The 24231-nt window shown below is 43.3% G+C and overlaps 1 protein-coding gene across 1 annotated transcript; it reads right to left on the reverse strand.

Annotated features, from left to right (window-relative positions):
* Window positions 1–1900: 1900 nt before the first annotated feature.
* TYMP (thymidine phosphorylase) lies at window positions 1901–19961 on the reverse strand. Its single transcript, XM_061564426.1, has 11 exons — window positions 19863–19961; window positions 19054–19153; window positions 14111–14237; window positions 12698–12900; window positions 11786–11884; window positions 9867–9996; window positions 9636–9754; window positions 7795–7957; window positions 5940–6164; window positions 3700–3840; window positions 1901–3071 (listed from the first exon to the last, which is right to left on the reverse strand). The coding sequence occupies exons 3-11, from the start codon at window positions 14235–14237 to the stop codon at window positions 2929–2931; spliced, it is 1350 nt and encodes a 449-aa protein (XP_061420410.1). The 5' UTR covers window positions 19054–19153; window positions 19863–19961; the 3' UTR covers window positions 1901–2928.
* Between the last annotated feature and the right edge of the window lie 4270 nt (window positions 19962–24231).

Below are 24231 nucleotides of genomic sequence, written 5' to 3' on the forward strand. Positions count from 1 at the left end.
ATATTTAATTTGCCGTGACCACCCGAGGTGGCATGGCTTTCGTCGTTCCAATGGCTTTATGTGGTCATTAACGGTGAAGTTATGCGATAACCATTTGAAATGAGTGGGAATAAAATAATTGACTCTTAAGTAGCGGTGTAATTACAACGGTATGATACGCGTTTTGCTACTTTTGGTGATTCCAGTTCCGTATCTGGCCCTTAAACTAGCAGACGGTCATCTAAGTTTTTCACGCGAGAGAACACTGAACCGACATTGTTTTTTTTATGAACGCATGTTGAAAATATATGGGGATATTGCACCGTTCATATGCAACAGTTGTTTGTATCCTTTATTCACCCAGGAGATGAAATAAACCCATTGAGACAAGGGAAACATTGCCTCTTTTGCAAGGGTGACCTGGGTTGTACATGAAGTTGAAAGGTGGAATTAAATATTTCGTGGCAGACCGTTGAGGATAAGGTGAGCTCAGGGCAGCTTGCGACGACAGTGAATTATATCCAAAAGTTCCTTTACAGTACTTGGCTGCTTAACATTCCCACGTGATAAGCCATTTTGTTGAGCTATCATTTGTGGCCAGGTAGCTTCTGAAAAAGAGCGACATAGCTCAATGGGATCTTACCTGGTTAATAAAAAAAATAGTTTAGTTTAAAATGAGAAGGCTGCGTGAGACATGATTTTGGAAGATCACCGTGTTACTGTTATGCAGTCAGCCGACGCCTTTGACATTGCTGTGGGTCCCCAGAATACAAACATGCGACATCAAAGGGGGAGCATCCAATAACTTCCCATGACAACAAGTTTGACCGAATAAATGCAAACTGGCACGAGTTGAAGAGGCAATTTATTACTGGTGGTTAGATCTGGAATAAAACATTGTGACTCAGAGCCTCAACGGCAGCCACAAAAAATCAAGTCGAAGTACTATGTAGGCAATATCATGCGTTTCATATGATACACATGAGTCAAAGGGCTGTGGAAAGACAAGACATACACCCTTTAATTCTAGATTTGAAGCTTTCGTGACTGCAAGGATTCATACTCTTAGGTTTTTTTCGGTAAAGTCAGTAATTTTAGCTGTGACGGTCCCACCTGATGAGGGAGACTTGTGTTGCCTCCGAAACGTCGTGATTTATTATTTTATTTCCATTATTACTTTTATTAACTTTTAATTTTATTTTTTACCTACGTGACTTTACCGAAAAAACCTAAGAGTACATACACCCTTGGTTCTGCATGACAATGCTCCAGTTCACACTGCCAAGATTTACAAAGGCTGGTGTCAAGGAATCCCACGTTTAAGGAACTCCTACATCCTGCTCCTTCTCCAGGCCTGGTATCCAGTGGCTCTTACCAGTTACCCAAAATTGAAGGAGCATTTGCGTGGAAAGCATTTTGACGATTATGAGCTGATTGACGCAATGCAGAGGAACCTTAATGAGCTGAAATAAATCGTATTTATGGAGGTATTCAAATGCTTCAGAGACAATAGCACACTGTTGTTTAAACGCGCTTTAGGCATTTAAACAATTATATGAAGAATATATATTTTTTATCTGAATGTTGCATATTTAATGTGGTTCTTATAAGTGTATGTACTTGGTATATATGTTCGTCTCATGTTTTCAACCACTATCATCTACTGTTGTTAATTCACTCAATCATTTTCTCTTGAGTGTAAAAGTGTTGTGCTCTTGAACCTGACCAAGAGCAATTTGCACAAACTGTTGCATCCATTAGAGCTTTTACGGACAGGCCCACATCCCACTTTTGAACATTCAAGTGGAAGGGCGAAGTTAACTTTTTTTTTAGAACAATATTGTTGACGAGCATGTCACATCGACAATGCAAGGTTACTCTTGAAGTGTCTTCCTTACGTGGTAAATACACAACAACGTCATTCACGTTATAAGTTACAGCTTTATTTCACTGTCACATATATTCGATCATACCTCGTAAAAGGGAATCATTGTTGGCAGTGGAATCTCATTGTAAATGTAGGTGTGGTGAGACCACCGCCCATGGCAGTATTAAATGATTAACATGTTGTATGATTAGCACGTAGATTTTCACAGTCACTCATAATCAAAGTGTTGTGTTCTTCCACGTTGAGCTGCTGCATGTCAAACATTACATCTCTCGAGCTTTCACTACGCACTCCTGCGGGCATCTTCTCTGAAGAATCTGCTCTGAAGATGCCTGCGGTAATGTGTGGTGAAAGTTAATTTTTAGCTCAATGCAGTGTTTATACATCATCATCTGCTGCTGCAATGCTTGTACCACCCATATAAACCATATACACATGTCACCTGTGACTTTACAATCGTTCAACTCTACCTTGACCACTCTGAGGTATGTCAATAAGATTGTCCAGTACATTAGACAGTAATACAAACTTACTGGGAGTGGAGTGGTAGCACACTGTGGGTTAATGAACTGCTCTATGAACATGGTGACTTACGTTCCATTCCAAGCCACGGTTAACATCAGTGGCAAGTGAGATCTGCACTGCCCCAGGCATCCCCTGTGCTTCTCCAACTGTATATAAAGGGCATAGTTTTAGAAAAACTAGTTCAAAGCCATATTTAATGCCATAGGCTGCATAGCTAAACAATATAGACCCAAATTTCGATTTAAAGCTTTCGTGACTACAGGGATTCATCTTCTTGGTTCTTTCGGTAAAGTCACGTAGAATGGAAATAACAAAATAATAAAAATAAAACATCATAGACTCTGTCTACTCGACAGACTTGCTCTCCGCCTGAGGACGGCTGCTTGCGTTGTGGCCGAAACGTCGTGAGAATAATTTTATTATGTTTTATTTTTATTATTTTATTATTTCCATTCTATGTGACTTTACCGAAAGAACCAAGAAGATGAATATAGACCCAGCTAAGCAAGACCACCTCCTGCCACCTGCTCTCAGCCTCATGACGATGCTGTAATGATGTCAGTGACGAGTGTGATAGGAGCACAAGGGACGGGTCCGATGTCCAGTGACTCCTGCAGAGCAGCAACGTGCTCGCCCGCAAGCTCCGCCTCCTCGTGAAACACACGAATCCACTTCTCATCTGGAACACGGGGCGAGGCGGCATGAGCTTTCGTCAAATGCATGATGCACAGATTGTGTTCAAACGACGACCATCGCATATTTTATTGTGCGGTCGTTGTCGTTCGACCATTCCCTTATTTGTAATTGAACACTATGAACCCGGCGACCTGAGTTTGGCTTACATCAGTGGTGAGCAATAAAAATAAGTATAACCCGTAAAAACAAAGTTTTTCACTATAAATCCTTTATTTGCGTGGCGGCTAGAGTCCTCTCGTCCTCTGGCTTGAGATGGCTGCCACCTATGGGTCAGATGATTGTCTGCCAGTATTAAGCAATTGGTAATTAAATATTTAATTTGTTTTCCCTAAACAGTGTAAAATTTTGGGAAAAAAATTTTCACGAACATTAATTGTCTCGCACAACGAGTCTGTGTGCAAAATGTCAGCTCGATTGGATCACGGGAAGTGGGTTAAAAAACGACCGAAAGATTTGCACGGTCGCAAGCAAGCAAGCACGCAAGCACGCAAGCAAGCAAGCAAGCGAACTTAATATAAAGGATTTAAAAAAAGTTTAACACTTGTTAAAACGTCACGTGATAAGAACCAGGGCCCGGAGGCCGGCATGCGTGGGCACGCGGGCGGTGTCACCTCGGGAGAGGCGGTGTCCCACGGGAGCGAGGATCTGGACGCCGACGCTGTGGTTTACCGGGTCGCCCACCTGACTACGTCCCATTCCCAGCTTCTGCAAAACTATGGCCAAGGCCATTGCATCTATCGACTGGACAAACCCTGGAAGGAGGAGGAAGAAGAAGAAAAAACATCCATTTTAGTTGTTTTCACCGGCAAGCAATTTGTGACACTCTTGAAAGATTTTAACAAGAGCCCTCTGTTGTGGCTGAGAGAAGGAAAAATCCTTCTCAATATTGTGAGGTAAAAACAACGATTATTATTACACCACCTCTACGCTTTGTCCACCTCGTCTGTAGGTCGTCCTTAATTTGAATTGGGTTTATATTTGGCCTTTCAATCGTTTAGATTTTCTTTAACTTCAAAGAGTTTATTCATTATATCTTTCACTTAATTGTGGTTTAATAACATCTGTACTATAAACACTCTTGGGTCTTTCGGTCAAATCACGTAAATAAAAAATTTATAGATCACGACGTTTCGATCGCAACACAAGCAATCGTCTTCAGGTGGGAAGTGAAAGTTCAAGATACTGAGTTGCTGGTCATTACCGTGCCACTTGTCCCATTGTGGGAGCTTTGCTTTTCGTTTAAATTACAAGGGAACGGAGCATGTCGCGACAGCTGCTCTGAGTAGAACTAGGGTTTTAGGACGCATGCTAAACCTGGTTTCTCGAGCCAGCCGTCGACTCAATTTACTTTCTGACCCGCCCCCGACTGGACATCGATGAAAAATATCTTCAGAGCTCATCGGATTCGTCCAGTATAAACAACGATTCTGATTCTGATACTGTGACAGTAAATTCACTCGAGACTGCTGGGAAGAGGGGAAAAAAATGCAGTGTACATTTTCATAGGTAAACACATTCCTGCGGAGGGAGCTGGTAGGAACGTTGGGTTGCTCGGTCAATGGCCAGGGTCAACAGCGGCGTGGTGTATTCCGCAAATATGGCCGACTATGAGGGCGGGCACAAGCCGGCGTGAGTAGGTTAAACGTTGAGTTTTATAAGTGCACCACGGGGTGACCAGCCCCTCCCCACCCAGCCCCACCCCTCCCACCCCCCACCCAGCCCCACCCTCCCCACCCAGCCCCTCCCCACCCTCCCCTCCCCACCCAGCCCCTCCCCACTCTCCCCACCCAGCCCCTCCCCAGCCTCCCCTCTCCACCCAGCCCCACTCTTCCCATTTTTGGATGTATGACGGACGGACACAATAATCCCCTGTGGGCTGGTGGAACCAGGTGGTTCCTACCAGTATAATTCTGTCTTTATATGGGGCAGAGTGACACACCAGTCAACAGTGCATGTTGATGACGGCCTCCATCAACGAGCATTAACATGAGTTTAACACGTAGCCATTCGCGACCAATATCGTCCATATTAGAGTTTTTTTGGGTTCGATCGCGTGAATATATAAATGTGTCCTTAAACCCGCCACCACCCGACACAGCCAATTAGCAAGGTTTGTCACGTAAACAGAACATGCCAATTCGTTACTGGCTGTCGCCTGATGAAGCTAGTTGTAATTACTGCTGAAACGTTGTATTCAGATTGTAAATGTTGTGGCTTTGCTCTCCAACACACCAGTGTGCCGTACTAGTAACGAATTGGCATGTTTTATTTACGAACACAGGCACAAGGTTTACGTGACGAACCTTAGTAAATTTCCAGTGTCCGGTGGTGACGGGTTTAACGACACATTTATATATTTACGCGAGCCAACTAACATAACATGGGTGTTGAAACATCACTTTGTGATTGTGCACTTCGCTAAACTTGCCTATTTTCTTGGTAGTCGTAACACAATAAAATGAGATCAAGCTTATTATTAGATAAAGTTTATTATTAGATAAAGCTTATTATTAGATCAAGCTTATTATTAGATGAAGCTTATTATTAGATAAAGCTAATTATTAGATCAAGCTCATGGCCAAACCACCCAGGATGTGCCCAATTTCGCCAGATCTTTTCAAGCGAAGTTGGGTTTTAGCCTGCATAGTGTTTGGATGAGCGGTCACCGTGCATCATCGAGAGGTTGCAGGCTGCTGTGTGGCTATTTTGTGGGCAGTAGAGGATAGCGCAGCAACATCCACGTACGCTCCCTGCTTTCTACAACCCACTCTGATGAGCACGGCGGAGCTTGGCTAAATAACCCCCTAGGCCCGCGTGGTGTAGTGGAACAGAATACAACATTTCGTTTTACCATCTTGATCCACCGACAAATCCGTGGAGAACTTGGCTGGCTTCATTGTCCCAGAAAAATCAGAATCCCTGCAAAGCCTGCGAGCGACGCCTGCCTCGACACCCTGCGCCGTCAACATCGCCTCGAACTTGGCCAAGGCAGAGCCATCCAGCAGCACGCTCCTTATCCGTTCCTCGCCCTCTTCAGCCGATCCCACCTTGCCGATTGCGTTCAGCAGCACGCCACCTGTCCAGCGCAACAAAGGGGGCCGTCCATAAATGACGTCACGCAATTTTGGACAATTTTTGACCCCCCCCCCTCGTCACACGGCATCACAAAAAGTCAGACCCCCCCCCCCCTCAAATATGACGTCACAAAGCTCTGTCCCCCCCCCCCAAAAAAATATACCAAACATGCTTCAAATCGCTTTAAACTATTGTTATTGTAGTGCGTATGTAATGTGGCGCTGCACTCTGATGTTGTAGGAGAAAAAAATATTAAAAAGTGTATTTAATTAAGTAGAACGTGTTGTCTATATTTATTTAAAGTTGTGCATTTTGATGTGACGTCACATTTCTCACCCCCCCACCTCGTCACACATCACAAATGTCTGACCCCCCCCAGATGCGTGACGTCATTTATGGACGACCCCTTATCGAGCCTATTCCCATCTCTTCCATGAAGTTCTTAAGTCGGTTGTCTCCTGCTTTTTTTTTACTTTTTATATAAAGACTCAGACGTTATGTCGGCTGGTGGTGAGGACTATTGAGCCAAGCACTCAGTCACATAGTCACTTTAAGATGTTTTTTTTTCATGTTTTTGTTTTTTGTTTGTTGCGGTTGCACCCGAGTCAAGAGCCGAATGGCTCACAGGGCTATACCTAATACATGAACTTGATGAAATAAATGAACTTGAAGCAGCTATTCTGCAAGGACGTCCACAGCCCAAGACTGTCGGTAATGGGGGCAGCAGTTACAGCTGACATTGCAGGGAGGCAATGATCAAACTCACAGGACCAAATAAATTTAGATTTGAAGTTTTCGTGACTGCAAGGATCCATACTCTTTGGTTCTTTCGGTAAAGTTACGTAGGTATAAAATAATATAAATTTAATCTGATGATGATTGCTTGTGTTGCAATAGAAACGTCGTGATTTATTTAACTTTATTTTATACCTACGTGACTTTACCGAAAGAACCAAAGAGTATAGCAAATAAATTATTGAGGCATCATTCCTTGATGGAGGTAAATCATTTCTACGTTGATGTTTAGTAAACAGGTCTGATAATTGCGTTATGTAATTTTGTCATGTTTTGTAAATGATATTCACAGTTTTTCCATCTGGTCCAGGAGCTTTTCCCCTTTTTCTCAGTTCCGTTATCTGGTTATTTTTCGATAGTGAAACAAATAGGAAGAGTATCCAATACGAATACAATAGAGCCCAGTCCACAGTGTTCAGTCAGATACATGCCATAAAAACTCAAGTGATAGTGCTTACTGCCTAACCACAACCAAACGCTGTTAACATTGCAAGCAGGCAAGTAATATGAGCAGCTCAAGATTTTTAATTTTCGACTTAAAGCTTTTGTGACTGCAGGGATTCATCTTCTTGGTTCTTTCGGTAAAGTCACGTAGAATGGAAATAATAAAATAATAAAAATAAAACACAATAAAATAATGATATTATATTATTTTATTATGTTGTATTTTTATTATTTTAATAATGATATTATATTATTTTATTATGTTTTATTTTTATTATTTTATTATTTTATTATTTCCATTCTATGTGACTTTACCGAAAGAACCAAGAAGAAGACAGCTCAAGATTGTGAATATGCTATAAATAAATCAGGAGGATGTTGGGCGCTCTCACCTTGCTTGGTGACCAGTTGTACCAAATCAGCTGGACCTTTGCCCTGCATGCATTCTACAGACTCCATCACCTCCAGGGAATTGCCAACCCGGAGTCCAATGGGATTGTCCATCTTACTCAGCACGGCAATTGTGCGAATACCACATTGTGTTCCCACATCGACCTGTGATTGGGATAGAAATGTATTGCTTTATGTATGCATGTTGAATTTATTTCGCACCGTACGTAGCCAACCGTGCTAATCGGAGGTGTTGGGGGAAGGACAACAAACGAGATACAAAAAGATGTTCTCGGGAAATGAGTTTTAAATCTAGATTTAAAAGTGCATAGCTCCAGTGGCTTCTGAATATCGGAAGGAAGAAGTGCGTCTGAAAGCGCGTGATTCAGTGACCGTCTTTGCTCGATAGCCAGCCAAAAGCATCATATAAACAGATAAGAAACTGGCGAGATCATATTTCAAAGTGGATTGTTAGTGGTGCAAATAGTAACAACCTCACCAAAAGTAAGTTGTTAGTTTTGATCAAAACACTTGAGTGGGTAAATTGTTACATACCTACGACGGATGACTGCAAACATTCTGTATGTCAAATTACCCATTATCATGCTTGCCATAAATTTCTATTCATTAGCAAATATTTGATACTATATTAACTGAACTGCAGTGAATGACCAGCTGCAGATAAAAATGACGAGACGGTCAAATTTGATAGGCCCTTACATAGTGCTGACAAATGTTATCCAAATATGACAAGTCCATATGAATCTTCACCATTGACAAAGGGTGATGTTGAATAACGTCTGTACGGTGCTTTTTCTGCAATATTGTGCTGTCTTTTCTTGGATTTTCTGTTTGCACTCAGTCACATAGTCACTTCAAGATGTTTTTTGTTCATGTTTTTTTTTTGTTGCGGTTGCACCCGATTCAAGAGCCGAATGGCTCACAGGGCTATACCTAATAAATTAACTTGAACTTGACTGTTCAATACTCGTAGGAAACCCCTTCGGTTTCAGTTGTTCCATGCACACAATGCTCCCCCCAATGGTGCGTGGCTATCCAGTGTATGCTTAGGAAATCGGGCAGTCACGCACATTTATATTGTTAATGATAGAGTGGATAAGCAGTGCTAGGGCCAATAAGCAAAATGATCAGGTCAAAAGTCCAATTGAGTCATTTCGACCTCGTTCATATGCGCTACATATTTACACAACGCGGTTGGCTATGTAAGGTGAAAAAGAAGTTCACTATACATACATAGTGGAGCAGCCTATGAGGAGTTATCTGGCCATCATATATATACGGATAAACCACTCGTATAATAGATAAGACAATGGCAATGAATAATCTACATCAGTGCCGGATTAAGCTAGCGAGGGGCCTGTAGCATATGATATAAAGGGGCCCTAAATAAAAACACGTAAATATAAAAAACACAATTTTTTTTACTTGATTAGTAAAGTCATTGTATTTTTTTTATTTGCTATACAGCCAGATAATACGCCAAATCGCTAACCTTAAACACCTAGTCGTTCATAAAAGTTGAAGGTAGTATAGTACTATAGTCATAGAGCAAGTGCAGAATCACTGAACCGGAATTGATAGCTTGAAAGCATTTAGCGCGGGGCCCTTGAAAGTGCTGCTTTTGCTCCCAGGATAATCCGGCACTGATCTACATCAAGTATTTCCTTCTGACACAAGCCACTTTAATGTAATTCAAGTAGTTTATTGTACACTACTCATTATTTTTTTTATAAATCCTGTTGTCTACATTTAAATTGGAAGGTAATAAATATCAAAACAGGTAATAAATGCAATTTATTTGCTGTTTGTGTGGCGTCGGTACCATTGATATGGCAAGTTCCCGAGCGGAAGCTTCACTCTTGTAGAAAGCAGCTTTTCCAAATTTCACATCCAGGACTAAGGCAGATAGGTTCTCGCATGCCTTTTTAGAAATGATAGACCCTACAGACGGCAGGGACAGGAGTATTAGTTGACACAATGAAAGCATACCGTTTCTCAGTTTCTGGTAGAATAAGAATGCATGTGCATTGTTGTTGTGATTGATGTTCGATACCGGTCACTAGCGGGATGCTGTCCACTGTCGACGTCACATCACGGATCCCGTAGAGTATTCTGTCTGCAGGAACCAGACTCTCTGTCTGCCCCACAATGCAGCAGCCCACCGTCTCCAAGATACGCAGAATCTAGAGTCAATGAGGCCAGAAAATGTTCCATGAAAACAATGTGCAGAGGTTTGCAAAGAATTTTGAAAGTAATAATTGCAGTACAATTGTTGCCATTACTGGAAGTGATGGAAATGTTTTTTTAAATAAATGATATTTATAACAATGTAGTAAGCTCAGGGGGCCTCGTTAAGTCATTAACTAGAAGAATTTTAAGAAAACAACAGATGATCCTACAATTAACCTTTAATATGTTATTCAAATATTGTATGTTATCACCATTGTAGCTCAATTGTGCTACTACGTGGATCAAGATACACACAAAATGAAGTATTCTTCTGTAGTTTCCACAGAATAAGTTTGCATAACATCCGGGTAAGTTATACAATATTTATTTTACAATCTTAACTATCTGGGTGCTGCTTGGCACCCAATACTTTGTGTATGTGATGCGCTCCTACGGGCCTTCTATTTTTTCTGCTGGTTGTTGATGCATGACCTTGCCATTTCGAAAGTTGACCATGTACAGTTGTTTTTGGGTTGTTTGGTTGTAACCAGATTGCAATCAGATTTCAACTGTGCAACGAAATCCCCATCGAAAATGAGCATGTATTGCCTCATGGGGTTAACTGTGCCAAAATAAACCAAACCAAGACAAATGTCAAGTTATGGCGAGGAAGATAACACCCACAGAACTACACATCAAGTGTTTATTCAATTGATCATGCTTTATTCAACAACGTTTTCATTTATACTGTACATGCTGCGTGGTTATTTTCAAAAGCCGTCTTGCCAAATATGCAATCCGTTTTTGGTTTAGCAGGCATTGCGTATTTACGCACGTATGTTGAACTTCTTTCGCACTGTACATAGCCAACCGTGCTAATCGGAGGTGCGGGGGGGAAAGACAACAAAACTAAACACAAACAGCAGTTCTAAAGAAATGAGTTTTCAATCTAGATTGCGTGCAGTGCCAGAATCGGTTTCGACACAACTGTGCAACATGAAACCACTCTGAGTTCCCATTTCACTCGTATTATTGCATGCGCGTGGAAGACTAAAGACAAAAACATGCTGTGTGTCATGACGACACTTTTAATCTAGCAAATATAAAAAGCTTATGTAGCAGTAGCTCATGTTCAACAAGTGTGGTGGTTAGCACACTGGGCTTGTAGAGCCAGAGGTCACTGGTTCAGTTAATTCTCCAGCCGCAGAAGCTTCAACAATGGAAACCTTTGTTCAGCCAGCAGTGTAAATAGGTACAATATGGTTTCGTTGATCAGCAGGTTGTGTTTGGTGGGAACGAGTGTGGGTACTTTCACCTCTTCCGAGGCATCCGGCCATCGTGGAAAAGTAGACCAAACACCCTCTAGCGCTCACACTCATCCAGGCTTTTCCACCAGCAGTTGGTGTGAGCAAAACAAATAATCGCAGGGCTGCCCCTTTAGATTTCAGCTCAATGTTACATATATATCCTTTTTTCACCAGGTAAGGCCCTCTGAGCTATATAGCTCTTTTTCGGAAGCGATTTGGCCACAAATGATAGCTCAATTAAGTGACTTATTATGTGGAATTGTATAGCAACCAAATACTCTCGAAGCGTGTTTCTAAATGTGGAGGGGAAAACGGGAGGACCCAGAGCAAAATCCACGCGACCACGGGGAGAACATGCAAACTCCAAATATACAGCAGGCGTCAGGGTCGGGATCGAAATCACGACCTCCTGCATGCCAGGCAAGGAAGTTAACATCTCCCAGCCACCGCGGCGCCCCAATCACTTGCACAGGGCCTCTGCCGTGGTCACATTCACCTGTTGCTGACTCTGCTGCACACAGAACCCTGGGATGGACTCGAGCTTGTCAAGCGTGCCCCCCGTGTGGGCCAGCCCTCGCCCGCTGATCATCGGCACCTGTTAGCGCGGCATCCCAGGTAGAGTGCGATGAGCGAGTTTTAAACATCCCCGCAAAGCACGGTCAGTGGGACTTTATGTTACTGTACACTGGGTGTCAAATATGCAATTCATGGCACAAAGTAATTGTTGCATTTTATAAAGTTACGTACTTAGGAATACTAAAGACGTGTGACACAAAGTATAAAATAAAGGGTGGGAGTGGTGGCGCAGTGGTTCCCACACTCTGCTGATATAACGGGTGAGGGATATCTGAATTCGTTCTGGGATTGATAAAGGGCTGTATATGATAATGTTTTGTTTATTACACTATTCTTTTAACATACCGAGATAGTCCTACTTTGCTGAATAGTAACGAGCAGAGACACCACTTTGTAAAAATGTGACCTTAGACATGGTCCGCTTAACCCTTTTCCATTTCTGATGATGTACGTGTATGTGTACGTCATCAGTTTTTCTTCCGATAATTTATGTGTACGTCGTCAAAACGAAACCGAAAGAAAAACAAATTAAAATTACTTCATCTGTACTGAGGCTCCCACAAGGCCATGCCGGGGTGCGTGTGGCACAATTTGGCGTCAGCTATCATAGAGTGCGGTCATGTCGCTACAGTTCTTTGCGGTGAGTACAATGTCTTTAAAAAGGGCGCCGCAATGCCTCTCTAAATAAAATTAACGCCGAGCGGCTCGCGCGTTCCGAGATTCAGAGGCGAACGGGACACCCACCCTACAACTTGCAGACGTCTCGGAATGGGTAAAAAGGTTAACGCACAGAGCGGCACACACGAGGACACGTGAAAGTGACTGCGCAAACCTTGCATCCGCAGGCGGCGAGCGCCGGCGCGAGGGAAAGGCTCACTTTGTCACCGACCCCACCGGTGGAATGTTTGTCCACCACCAGCCCGTGCCACTCCTTGGGCCACGGCAGGCGTTCTCCTGAGCTCAGCATTGCACGCGTCAGCACCGCGGTCTCACTTGCGTTCATCCCTTGCAGCCGTATCGCCATGAGCATTGCTCCTGCGCGCGGAAAAAGAGGACGGACAATTTGTGCCGTTTTTTGCCGGCCACAAAATGATATTTACATATTTCGATTTAAAGCTTTCGTGATTGCAGGGATTCATCTTCTTGGTTCTTTCGGTAAAGTCACGTAGAAGGGAAATAATAAAATAATAAAAATAAAACATAATAAAATAATTCTCACGACGTTTCGGCCACAACGCGTATATTTAAATATACGCTCCAAGCCTGGGGTGTTTCATTCAGACTCTGTCTTCCCGACAGCCCTGTTCTTCACCTGAGGACGGCCGCTTGCGTTGTGGCCGAAACGTCGTGAGAATTATTTTATTATGTTTTATTTTTATAATTTTATTATTTCCCTTCTACGTGATATTTACACACTCAAATACTGTGATAGTAATTCGGCACAGTTGGTGTTCACAGCCGTAGTAGTTATGAGACGAGATCGCACAAGGTGCCATGTTTTACAGATGGGCAAAGTCTGCCAGCAGGTGATGGTGTCGCAATGTCGGTTTACCCAATTAAGTAATTTGCAGGTCATTATTTTTTAAACGTAGCAAATTTTGACCATGGTGCCGGCACGCATGGTCTACTCTTTTTAAAATAACATCATGGGATATTTTAACATCCACTGCGAAGCAGACGGTGTGATCCTCTGGTTAATGCACCCGCAGTATCAACTACAACCACCTTCATCAGGCGATTTTCCAGAATCACCCGATTGCTGTGACCACCAGCGAAACGTCGTTGCTCAAGTTGTAAGTGCTGTGGGTCTACTCTCCAACGCGGCGACTTGCTGCAGTCGTGACTAATTGGCACGTCTTCTTTACGTGACAAACCTTGCTTATTGGCTGCGTTGGGTAGTGGTGATCGGGTGGTGGTGGGTTCGTGACACATTTATATTTACGCGATCTAACCCCAAACACGTTTATTATGGGTACGAAAGAAGTTCAACAAACATACACCAGAACCGCTTTTAGTGACGGTAATTGGTTCCAAGAAACCGGTCGTTAAGCGATTTTGTGCTCGTTTAGAGGAGTTCCACTCTACACTACTATACACTACAATACACTACACTATACACTACACATTGGGATCCATGGAGGCCCGTTAAGCGATTAGTCGTTAAGCGATTAGTCGTTAACAGGGGTTCTACCGCATGTACACACGTCACCGCCACCATGCACGAGTGGCGACTCTGCTCACATACCGATTTGGCTGTCCTGTATGGTTCCCTTCGCCACTCCTTGAACAAAGAACTCGATGTCCGCGTCCTTCAGGACACCGCCGTCCCGTTTAATGCGGATAATCTCGGGGATCTGAGGAGCCGCAGCCATCTGCAAACAACGAGGGAGTTCATCTTCTTGGTTATTTCGGTAAAGTCACGTAGAATGGAAATAATAAAATAATTTGAAAAAAACATTAAATAATTATAATAAATATGTTAAATTCCTCTTGATATGCTAATTATTTTGTCAAGGCGCTCTTCGCCCCTCCATCCCAGCTTAAATAGTCGCTCCAAGCCTGGGGTGTGTCATTCAGACTGTCTTCTCGACAGACCTGTTCTCCACCTGAGGACAGCTGCTTGCGTTGTGGCCGAAACGTCGTGAGAATTATTTTATAATGTTTTATTTTTATTATTTTATTATTTCCATTCTACGTGACTTTACCGAAAGAACCAAGAAGATGAATCCCTGCAGTCACGAAAGCTTTAAATCGAAACGAGGGAGTTAGCACTTGATCTCATGCTGGACGCGCGCATGATTTGAGTTCTCATTTATATTGACGTTAGAATAAAAACACCGGTTGAAATGAAAATTATAATGTTACAAGTCATAATCTCACCCCCCCCCCCCCTTCAACCTCCCCCCCCCTCCATTAATTTGGAGCTACAGAGAAAATACATATATTGGAAAGTATCTTTTAGCAGCCCTTTACAAATATCTAATAGAAGCATAATTTATTCTCATAAAAAGTTAATGATTATTTTGCAGCAAGTTGTGTGACCGTAACATTGACCCTCACAAAAGTCCATAGCTCGGATAAAAAAAAAACTATGTCGGAAGAGAAGTTATGGATTGTGGCATCGGCAGGATCTTGAGAGATGGCTATGATGTAGGGTGCGGACTTTATCCAGCAGTGGATAGACCAGAGCTGACGTTTAAGCAAAAAGGCTAGCTTCATTCAGATAACCGAATTAGTTTTTAATCTGCGTTAACCTTTAATAAAATTAATCTCTATGCGTCGTTATGCTTTAACGTAACATTTTTTACCGTCACTTTCTGTAAAGAAACATCATATTTGAAGCGACTTTTTGTAATAAATTTTTTAATTCAGCTCGACCTGCCTCTGCGTTCGTGTAAAAATCCACCCACTCATGAGTATTAATGAAGGGGAGGGGGTGGGACTCATGTGGAGTGACGTCACACAGGGGGGTGGGCCTCGTGGAGTGACGTCACGCATGGGACGGACAGACATTTCTGGGTGATTATCGTAGGTAATGTCCAGTTCCAGCTGTTTACGATGTTCTTGCTTATTACAAGTTAATTTATGAAAAGAAGAAGAGAACAACTATGCAGACATCTCTTGCTAAGTTTTTCAAGAGGGTAGAGAGGAAACACGAGCATCAAAGGGAATTAGCATCTACATCTGCAGAAGATAAAGAACCAGTGGCATCTACTTCTGCAGAACATGAAGAACCAGTGGCATCTGCATCTGCAGAACATGAAGAACCAGTGGCATCTACATCTGCAGAACATGAATAACCAGTGGCATCTATTTCTGCAGAACATGAAGAACAAGAGGCATCTACAACTAAATGAGATAACACTTTCAAAGCCATTCCCCGTGTTTAGTGTACAGGCCGTACAACATGTTTGGAATCGACAGGAGTAAAGTTCGACTTACGAACAAATCGACTTACGAACAGACTTCTGAAACCTAGCTCGTTCGTAAGTAGAGGAGTCCCTGTACACATATTTCATCCAGGGTGTATCCGGACATCAATTCTGCACCCGGCACACCACATTCAGTACACATCTCGATGTGGCTGCGTTCTGCTACCACACGTGCAACTTATTCCAGGAAAAATGTTGTCGTGAGAAATTCAGCCTCTATCAAAGAATCACCAAACTGCAACTGTGGTGAAGCCCAAACCATCAAACGCATCGCCGCCGAGTGCGCCATCCACGCACGCACGCTGGCGATATTGCTGCAGTCCATACAGGGTCTACCGCTGCCTTGGATTGGATTGATGAGGGCCTAACCACGCCGTGGGGAAGTGGAGAGAAATAGACGTGGGAGCATGGAAGTGCAGCACAACAATGCATTTTTTTTGCTGCACTTTCCTCTGCCCTGCACAGTGTAGCAACATCTTCTTGGTTATTTCGGTAAAGTCACGTAGAAGGGAAGTAATACAATAATAAAAATAAAAAATAATAAAATAATTCTCAGGTTAGGACGGCTACTTGCGTTGTGGCCGAAACGTCGTGAGAATTATTTTATTATGTTTTATTTGTATTTTTATTATTTTATTACTTCCCTTCTACGTGACTTTACCGAAAGAACCAAGAAGATGAATCCCTGCAGTCACGAAAGCTTTAAATCGAAGTGTAGCAACAGCCTCGAAGACGAAGACGCCTACGAGAATGCGATGCACTCTCTGTACACGGTGGTCAACTCTCCGAGAAATAATCGTGGCTCAACTTCTGCTTTCACCCTCCCGAGATCTTAGAAGATTGGGCGTGAAGAATGTTGACATGTACATTACAAATCGTTACATAATTTCAAATGCGGACGAAACGCAAGAAATTTAGGACGGTATAAGTATCTTCCTGTAAAATGGTATGACAGGAGTAGAGTGAATGATATATTTGTTAAATTCCCCGCTGGGTTAGAGTAACACATGCATGAGAGAGCAGTCTCGCCTATTGCGGTCATCACATTACATTACAACATTCCTGGCCAGCGTGAACGAGGAGGTCTAAAGGACCATTCAGATTCTAGAAGCTGGACAAAGAGCTCCCTCAAAACACAAGTTGGGAGGCCCTTTCGCCAGCAGTGACGTGAACAGGAAATTGCAGGGCTGCGCATTTTTTATTTACCTTGTTACAAACTGTTGAAAATTAAGAACTGGAAAAAATATATAACGGACTACTTTTCAATTTCCAATTATTGTATATATATACACACACGCGTGATATATGCTGTGCAATAAACTTTACCATGTAGTGAGGACATTAGGTACAGTGGTGGGAGTTAACACAATTCACGATGAACAAATTCTGCCTGGTGATGGAGGAAGACGTCTACAACTCAGGAGGTAACACAACACACAAGGCCTTTCATCCCATCAAGAAAACAGCTTTAAAATAGTTTTTTTTTACAAATGTACTGTAACTGAAATATACGTGTTGAATTGGGTGATTAATACAGTACATGAAATTAAAATGAGAAAGAGGAGCACGTTTGTGATGTGAACATTCCAAAATTGTTAATAAAAGTGTGGTTTGGGCAGGACACGTCTTGGACTTGACACGTCTTGGCCAGGCTAAAGTAGTGAACTAGTTGTCTTTTGTCAACGTGTCGGGTGGCAGAGGGTTACGACACATTTATAAATAACGTGATCTAACCCAAAAACTTTATTATGAATCTCCCGTACAGCCCGCACAGACTGTTGCGGCAAGAGCTGTTAGCGAGTAACCACATATGAAGGTCGGCACGGCACACAAGGGGGTCGGTGGCCAACACCACGCCCTGCCGCCTTCGTCTCCCCAGTGATGATGTTTACACGCCACACCAGGTACTCATTTGAGGCTGAGTCGACCTAGGGGAGGCCCAGGACCGGTTCAAATAATCGTCACTGGTGGTGTTCGCCGTGAGCGGTAATCGAACCCGGGTCGCCAGGTTCGTAGCGCTAACCCCTACACCACCGCTCCCCTAGTTCCAAGAATAAACTCACGGAGACGCATCAACAGGGGAAGACGCTCACAGACACGCGACAATTGCACAGAGGAAGACAGAGAGACGGGAGAGAGACAGAGAAACGTCTCCCTTATGTGTGCGGGGCTTGGGCAGGACACACACAGAACACGCGCAGAAGAGACTCAAAACAAATGAGCTAGCAGGAATCGTGCAGTAGATGAATGATATTAATCAATGATGTTATCCGCGATAATATCATCGGATAAGAGGAATACAATTCGCGGCTGCTAAGAGGGAGTTGTTTCATAAAGCGTCTGAGATGTCAGCCAGCGAGGGGATGAGTCATCAACGTCGCTGTGCTGGTGGATTGTTTCATTTCGAAGTGCATGGCAGATGCGGCCGTCGTGTTAATCGAAGCAATGTCATTGACTACTTGACCTGCCGCTGTCACCAGTGCCAGACAGAGCATGGGGCATGTAACCCAACAAACAACGCGTGCCCACGGATAATAAACCAGCGACATCCACCAAACCTCCGCAGAGATCTATCGAATGGCTTTATTACCTCGATATGTACACGGTTGTCCAGAAGTATTGGGACCTCCCCCCCCTCCCCAATTAATTGACCCCTGGCTTTTTAAATCCTTTATATTAAGTTCGCTTGCTTGCTTAGGACCGTGCAAATCTTTCGGTCGTTTTTTAACCCACTTCCCGTGATCCAATCGAGCTGACATTTTCCACACAGACTCGTTGTGCGTGACAATTAATGTTCGTGAAAAAAAATTTCCCAAAATTTTACACTTTTTAGGACAAAAATATGATATTTAATTACCAATTGCTTAATGGTGCAATGCAATCATCTGACCCATAGGTGGCAGCCATCTCAAGCCAGAGGACGAGAGGACTCTAGCCGCCCCGATGCCACGCCTGCCTATAAAGGATTTATAGTGAAAAACTTTGTTTTTACGGGTTAATTTTTGTTGCCCTTTGCGCATTCATTTCCGCTTTCGCACCCATCGGCATGCAACGATTATTACGTTTTAGAGAATTAAGTGGGGGAGGTCACGAGACATCTGGATCACCCTGCACACCATAAATCTTGCTAACCACACTTTCCATTTCGAAAGAAGCCCGTTGTATCGCTGCACCCGTGACCAGATGCCGGACGGCTCGGGTAGCCCTTCATCCAGCAGTTGATGGATCATGACATGACGATGATGGTCAAACTCACCTCTTCGGTGTCGTGGTGGTCAGCAGTTTGAGAGGACAAGCTTCTGTGAGTCGAGTTGTAAGCTCAAGGTTAACCGCACTTCTCCGCACAGCGCACAGCACTGGGGGAAACCGGGGGGGGGAGGCGATTTTTTTGGTGTCCTCACTGAACAAAAAACGCCCTTTGGCCGACCAATTCGCGTCCCGGCATTTTTTTTTGACTTGGCGATTTGCAATCGCTGTGGTCAAACCCATGTCCAAATACCATAACCCGGAATGCACCCTCCCACCCACCAGATCTGCTCTAAAAACCGCGTCTCTAAAACGCGCTGGTGTTCAGCCAGCCAGATCTGGCAGGTCGTCATTCCCTTTTCATTGTTGTTGTTTCAATTCCCGAGCACTCACTGCTCGACGATTTGGAATTTCCCTGCCCATCGCCTCTCCCCATCGAAGTGCTCAAACAGCCTTGGTCAATGCGAGAAAATGTGTGAACGAACTCCTGTTTGAATCTATTGTTTTATCTGTTGTAACTTGAACAGTGCTGTTTGTCGCTTGGCCATTAATTTTGTCGCGTGGGTTATTTTGAGCTTGTTGTGTGCTCCAGCAAATGTAGTAGTTGTTGTTACATATTTTTGTCGTTTCGGCAGTTAAGCAGTGTTGAACCCGTGTATATGTCGGATGGATAACCACCATGCGTACATGCATCACGTTGTTTGTCATCAGACCGCTTAAGTGTTGTGGACAGCCGAGGAGAGTTGTGTACAATTCCATTGTTTATACACTTCAACTAAACGTCCAATGCTGCCCGGCTTCACCAACCCTGCAACTTACCAGCGTGGCAAAGTATGGCCAAATAAGCACCACAAGGCGTGTGGTCGAGGTGATGATCATCCAGCAGTGGATAGACACTGGCTGACGACGACGGTGAACTTGTACACACGTGTGCGGACTTACCGGCGTAAGCCGCACGTGCTCCTACTCTACCCACTGCGGGATAAAGTTGCCCACGTCCCCACGCTCTAGATCTAACCCCTCTCGCCACGACAGCGCTCCTGCATCGGAGCGACCCGTCTCGTTCCTGCTCATGAGTTTGCGTCTCATCATCGCAGCTGCGTCTCTGGTGGCTCCTTTTCACTTCTTGTTTCGAAATTGCGTCAACAGCCGCATCCGTTCAGCGTCTTTCCTACCCTCTCACCGAAGACGCTGTATATTCCCTGCCTAAGCCAACCTCACTGTTGTGAACAGTCCAATCAATGTGTGTTTGTTCACCAATTCCCCCGTGTTTTTTTGAATGGATTGTTGTTACACTGCGTATCACGGCAACCCAAACGCGTTCAGCAACACCGTGACATTCATTGGCAATGACACGTGGCATATATCGGAAACGATTATTTTGTCAGCATACAGGTTCTACCAGTGAATGCATTCACCCCCTTTTTAAAATATGTATACAGTATCCATACCTCTCAACCCCTTATCAGTGCTAGCTACCTTATTACAGACCAATTGAAACCGTATTGGTCATCCCGTGCCCTTATAAATCTCAAAGTTCATCCTTCAAAGTCCCATCCACAAGGGAGAATCACAAACAAACAAATAGACAAACCCATTGTTTTTACTCAATTCCCCTGTACAAGAACGCGGGTAACCCGTATGGGTTGACAGGTATGAGTATCGATGTACGATCTCTTCATCAACAGTGTGTGTGGAATTGGCACGTCGCGGCATAGAGAACGATGTTTATTCGGTGATAATGCGTTGTGGATATTCAGTGGTGCAACAAAGTATACTTCACGTGCAACTTGTAAGGGTGCCTTTCGCGATGACGTACCAATGCGCCTTGCGTGAAAAAGAGAAAAGTATTAAAGGAAGGAATAACTTCATGGGGAAATAAAGAGCCAAAGAGGGACGACGTTGGTATGATTAGGAAGAATAAAACACGGTTTTAAAAAGTGGGGTCCTGAAACTTTGCCTGTATGATATAATTTTACTTTTTAAGGCCACTGTTATTGACGGATGTGTTAAGATTATTGTGTTGCATAGTATATTGCAGTGCAGTATTATAATCAGGTTATAGATATCCAGTAACGTAATGCACAATTAATATGAATACATTACTGGTATTTTCCAATGAGGCCTTGTAATGTAATGTTCGTGTTGAAAAACGCATTTAAATTACACTCACGTGAATGTTATTCTATGTTTGTAATGGTGTTCTATCTTTCCAATACACCGGTGTGCTGAATTGGTATGTTTTGTTTACGTGGCAAACATTACGAATTGGCTGTTGGGTGGTGGCGGGTTTAACGACACATAATTACGCGATCTCACCCGAAAACCTCTATTATGGATCTTTGTTATATTGTGTTTACTGCCACGCTGTCACCCTTGCCTTTTTTTTACAGAGGTGTGGATCCTGAATACTGTACATTGTTAAAAAAGGTTACGTTTGTTTCCTGAAACGTATGCTCTCTTTGACGTCTCTTTAAGTGTACCACTGGGTATATTTAGACTTAAAACTTTCGTGACTGCAGGATTTCATATTCTTGGTTCTTTCGGTAAAGTCACGTAGATAGAAAATACTAATTTAATTAAAGAAAAAAAATAATTACAATAAATGTAAATACAAAATATTTTAAATTTTAATAGATTTTTAAAATTTAAGTTTATTTTTTATCTACGTGACGTAACCGAAAGGACCACGAACATTGGGTATATGTTACACTTTGAATGTTAACCTTTATAATGCTAATTTAATTCCGTAAGTGTCCATGTTTACGATCGTGTCTTTCACCTCTGGCAATATATACTTTAAAATATAATTCATTGCTGTGGTTCGTGTTACAAAACCTTGATACGTCGTGTTGGATTTGGCCGATTATTTGTTTCCAAAGGACGTTGTATGTCAACAAATATTTTATGGGATTAAGAGTCTTTGGCAAGAAAGACATAGGTTACATACAAGAAGAAGAACACACGTATAACATGAGCACAGGAAAAAAATGCAACTTAAAATATAAAGCACAAATTACGTTTCTTCACAGGGGATTATGACAAAAAGAAAATCTGCAAAACCTAACTTAGTACATGTACCATAAAGACATTTTAAATTATAAAAAAAAACAATCATAGTAGAATTGCATAATTCGGAAACAACGGTGGTGTTTAATCCCCGCCTCAAGGCGCATGTATTGCCTCTGGCTTTCGTTGCTCTAAATAGTCTTACTTCTGAGTTTTTCCTCTCCTTGGCCAACACTTAATTTATTGTGATGTTCTGTGCCATAATTGCTTTGTAAAAAAACGGTCTATTTAGAAATGTATTCTATTATTGACACCTATCTGCACTATTATAGACGTGGGAATTGGTGAATTCATTAATCGACAGTAATCCACACATTCTTCTATTGTGATTATTAACTGCACAAAGAAGCAATGGTAAACACGGTTAATAGAATACGTCTCACCACTTCCAGCGAAATTACTCTTTTTATCTGCACGTTTGCATGGATAACGGTATGCGTGATGGATGTACTTTTGGGAGACCACTTTAGTATTCAATCGTGGTCGTCATAAAATGCGTGGGTAAACATGGCAACATTGCAGTGTTAATTTGGCTACCACTTTCAGTTTACGTACTCCTCTGACACGTGGCTATGAATAGTAATGAATAAAAAAGGCTGTGCATGTATCATACATGCAAGTACTAGCTGGTTGACACGTACTTGGCCTGTTTATACGGGCATTGTGTTCGCTGTTGAAGTGTCAATCATCCAGCAGGGGATAAATACTGGCTGATGATGACAGCACAGAATGGGTTTGAGAATACAAAACGCGTGAGGATGTATTACTAACGCCGTGTATACATGTTAAGGGTGGCTGGTGGAAAGTAAAAATGTGCCCTGCAGAATGAATTAGTAAGGGCCAACAACATCGAAGCCACAACATTGTGGAAGACACTCGGGATGTTGTTTATGTATTCTGCTGTAGTGATTGCCACACTGCAGGTTTGAACAGGCAATGCTTGGATGTTGCCACTGGATGGCGTGAAAGCACTGCTCAGAGGCATGACGAGCTCATTGCACAGACACACCCAGCATTCGTCAACATCACTGCCTGAGTTTAATATCATCCATAGCAGAGGGTTTTTTTTGGGGTTAGATCGCGTAAATATATTAATGTATCGTTAAAACCTGGCTGTCTGATGAAGATAGTTGTAATTACAGATTGTAATTGTTGTAGCTTGGCTCTCCAACACACCGGTGTAGTGCTGTACTAGTGACGAATTGGCCACGTTCTGTTTACGTGACAACCCTTACTAGTTGGCTGTGTCGGGTGGTGGCGGGTTTAACGACACATTTATATATTTATGCGATCTAACTCCAAAAAAACCCTCTATTATGAACACTGCCTTACGACAACAAAAATCTAGACATATAGAAAGCTAGACATACAATACGCAACGGGCAATTGCCCTCTTTAGAGCACATGGAGAGGGCCATTGCCCGAAACGTCGTCTATTATATACTTTTGAAGCACCGTCATTGACGAATGTGCTCGGGTTTTGTTCATTGTGCTTTGTGCACCACTGCCATCCGCAGCAGCATCAGCAGCAAATAATCTGATTACGCGTTGTCTTGCATATCCAGAAGGTAAATCATTATTATGAGCAAATATGCAAACGCGTTATGCTTTGGCTACTGCCATTTCTCTACTGCTAATACCCACGGAACGCCTGAGTGCAAACACGTTGTAACACATTCCTGCGGAGGGAGCTGGTAGGAACGTTGGGTTGCTCGGTCAATGGCCAGGGTCAACGGCGGCGTGGTGCATTCCGCAAATATGCCCAACTGTGAGGGCGAGCACAAGCCGGCGTGAGTAGGTTAAACGTTGAGTTTTATAAGGGCACCACGGGGTGACCAGCCCCTCCCCACCCAGCCCCATCACCCACCACCCAGCCCCACCCTTCCCCCCCCACCCTTCCCTCCCCACCCAGCCCCTCCCCACCTAGCCCCACCCTCCCCTCCCCACCCAGCTCCACCCTCCCCTCCCACCCCCCGCCCAGCCCCACCCTCCCCACCCAGCCCCTCCCCTCGCCACCCAGCCCCTCCCCACCCAGCCCCTCCCTACACGACGGACGGACACAATCATCCCCTGTGGGCTGGTGTAACCAGGAGTTTACTGCCAGTATAACGTAAATACT

The sequence above is a fragment of the Lethenteron reissneri genome, chromosome 33, assembly GCF_015708825.2.
Source record: "Lethenteron reissneri isolate LAM-NWPU_2019-01 chromosome 33, ASM1570882v1, whole genome shotgun sequence".
NCBI lineage: Eukaryota > Metazoa > Chordata > Hyperoartia > Petromyzontiformes > Petromyzontidae > Lethenteron > Lethenteron reissneri.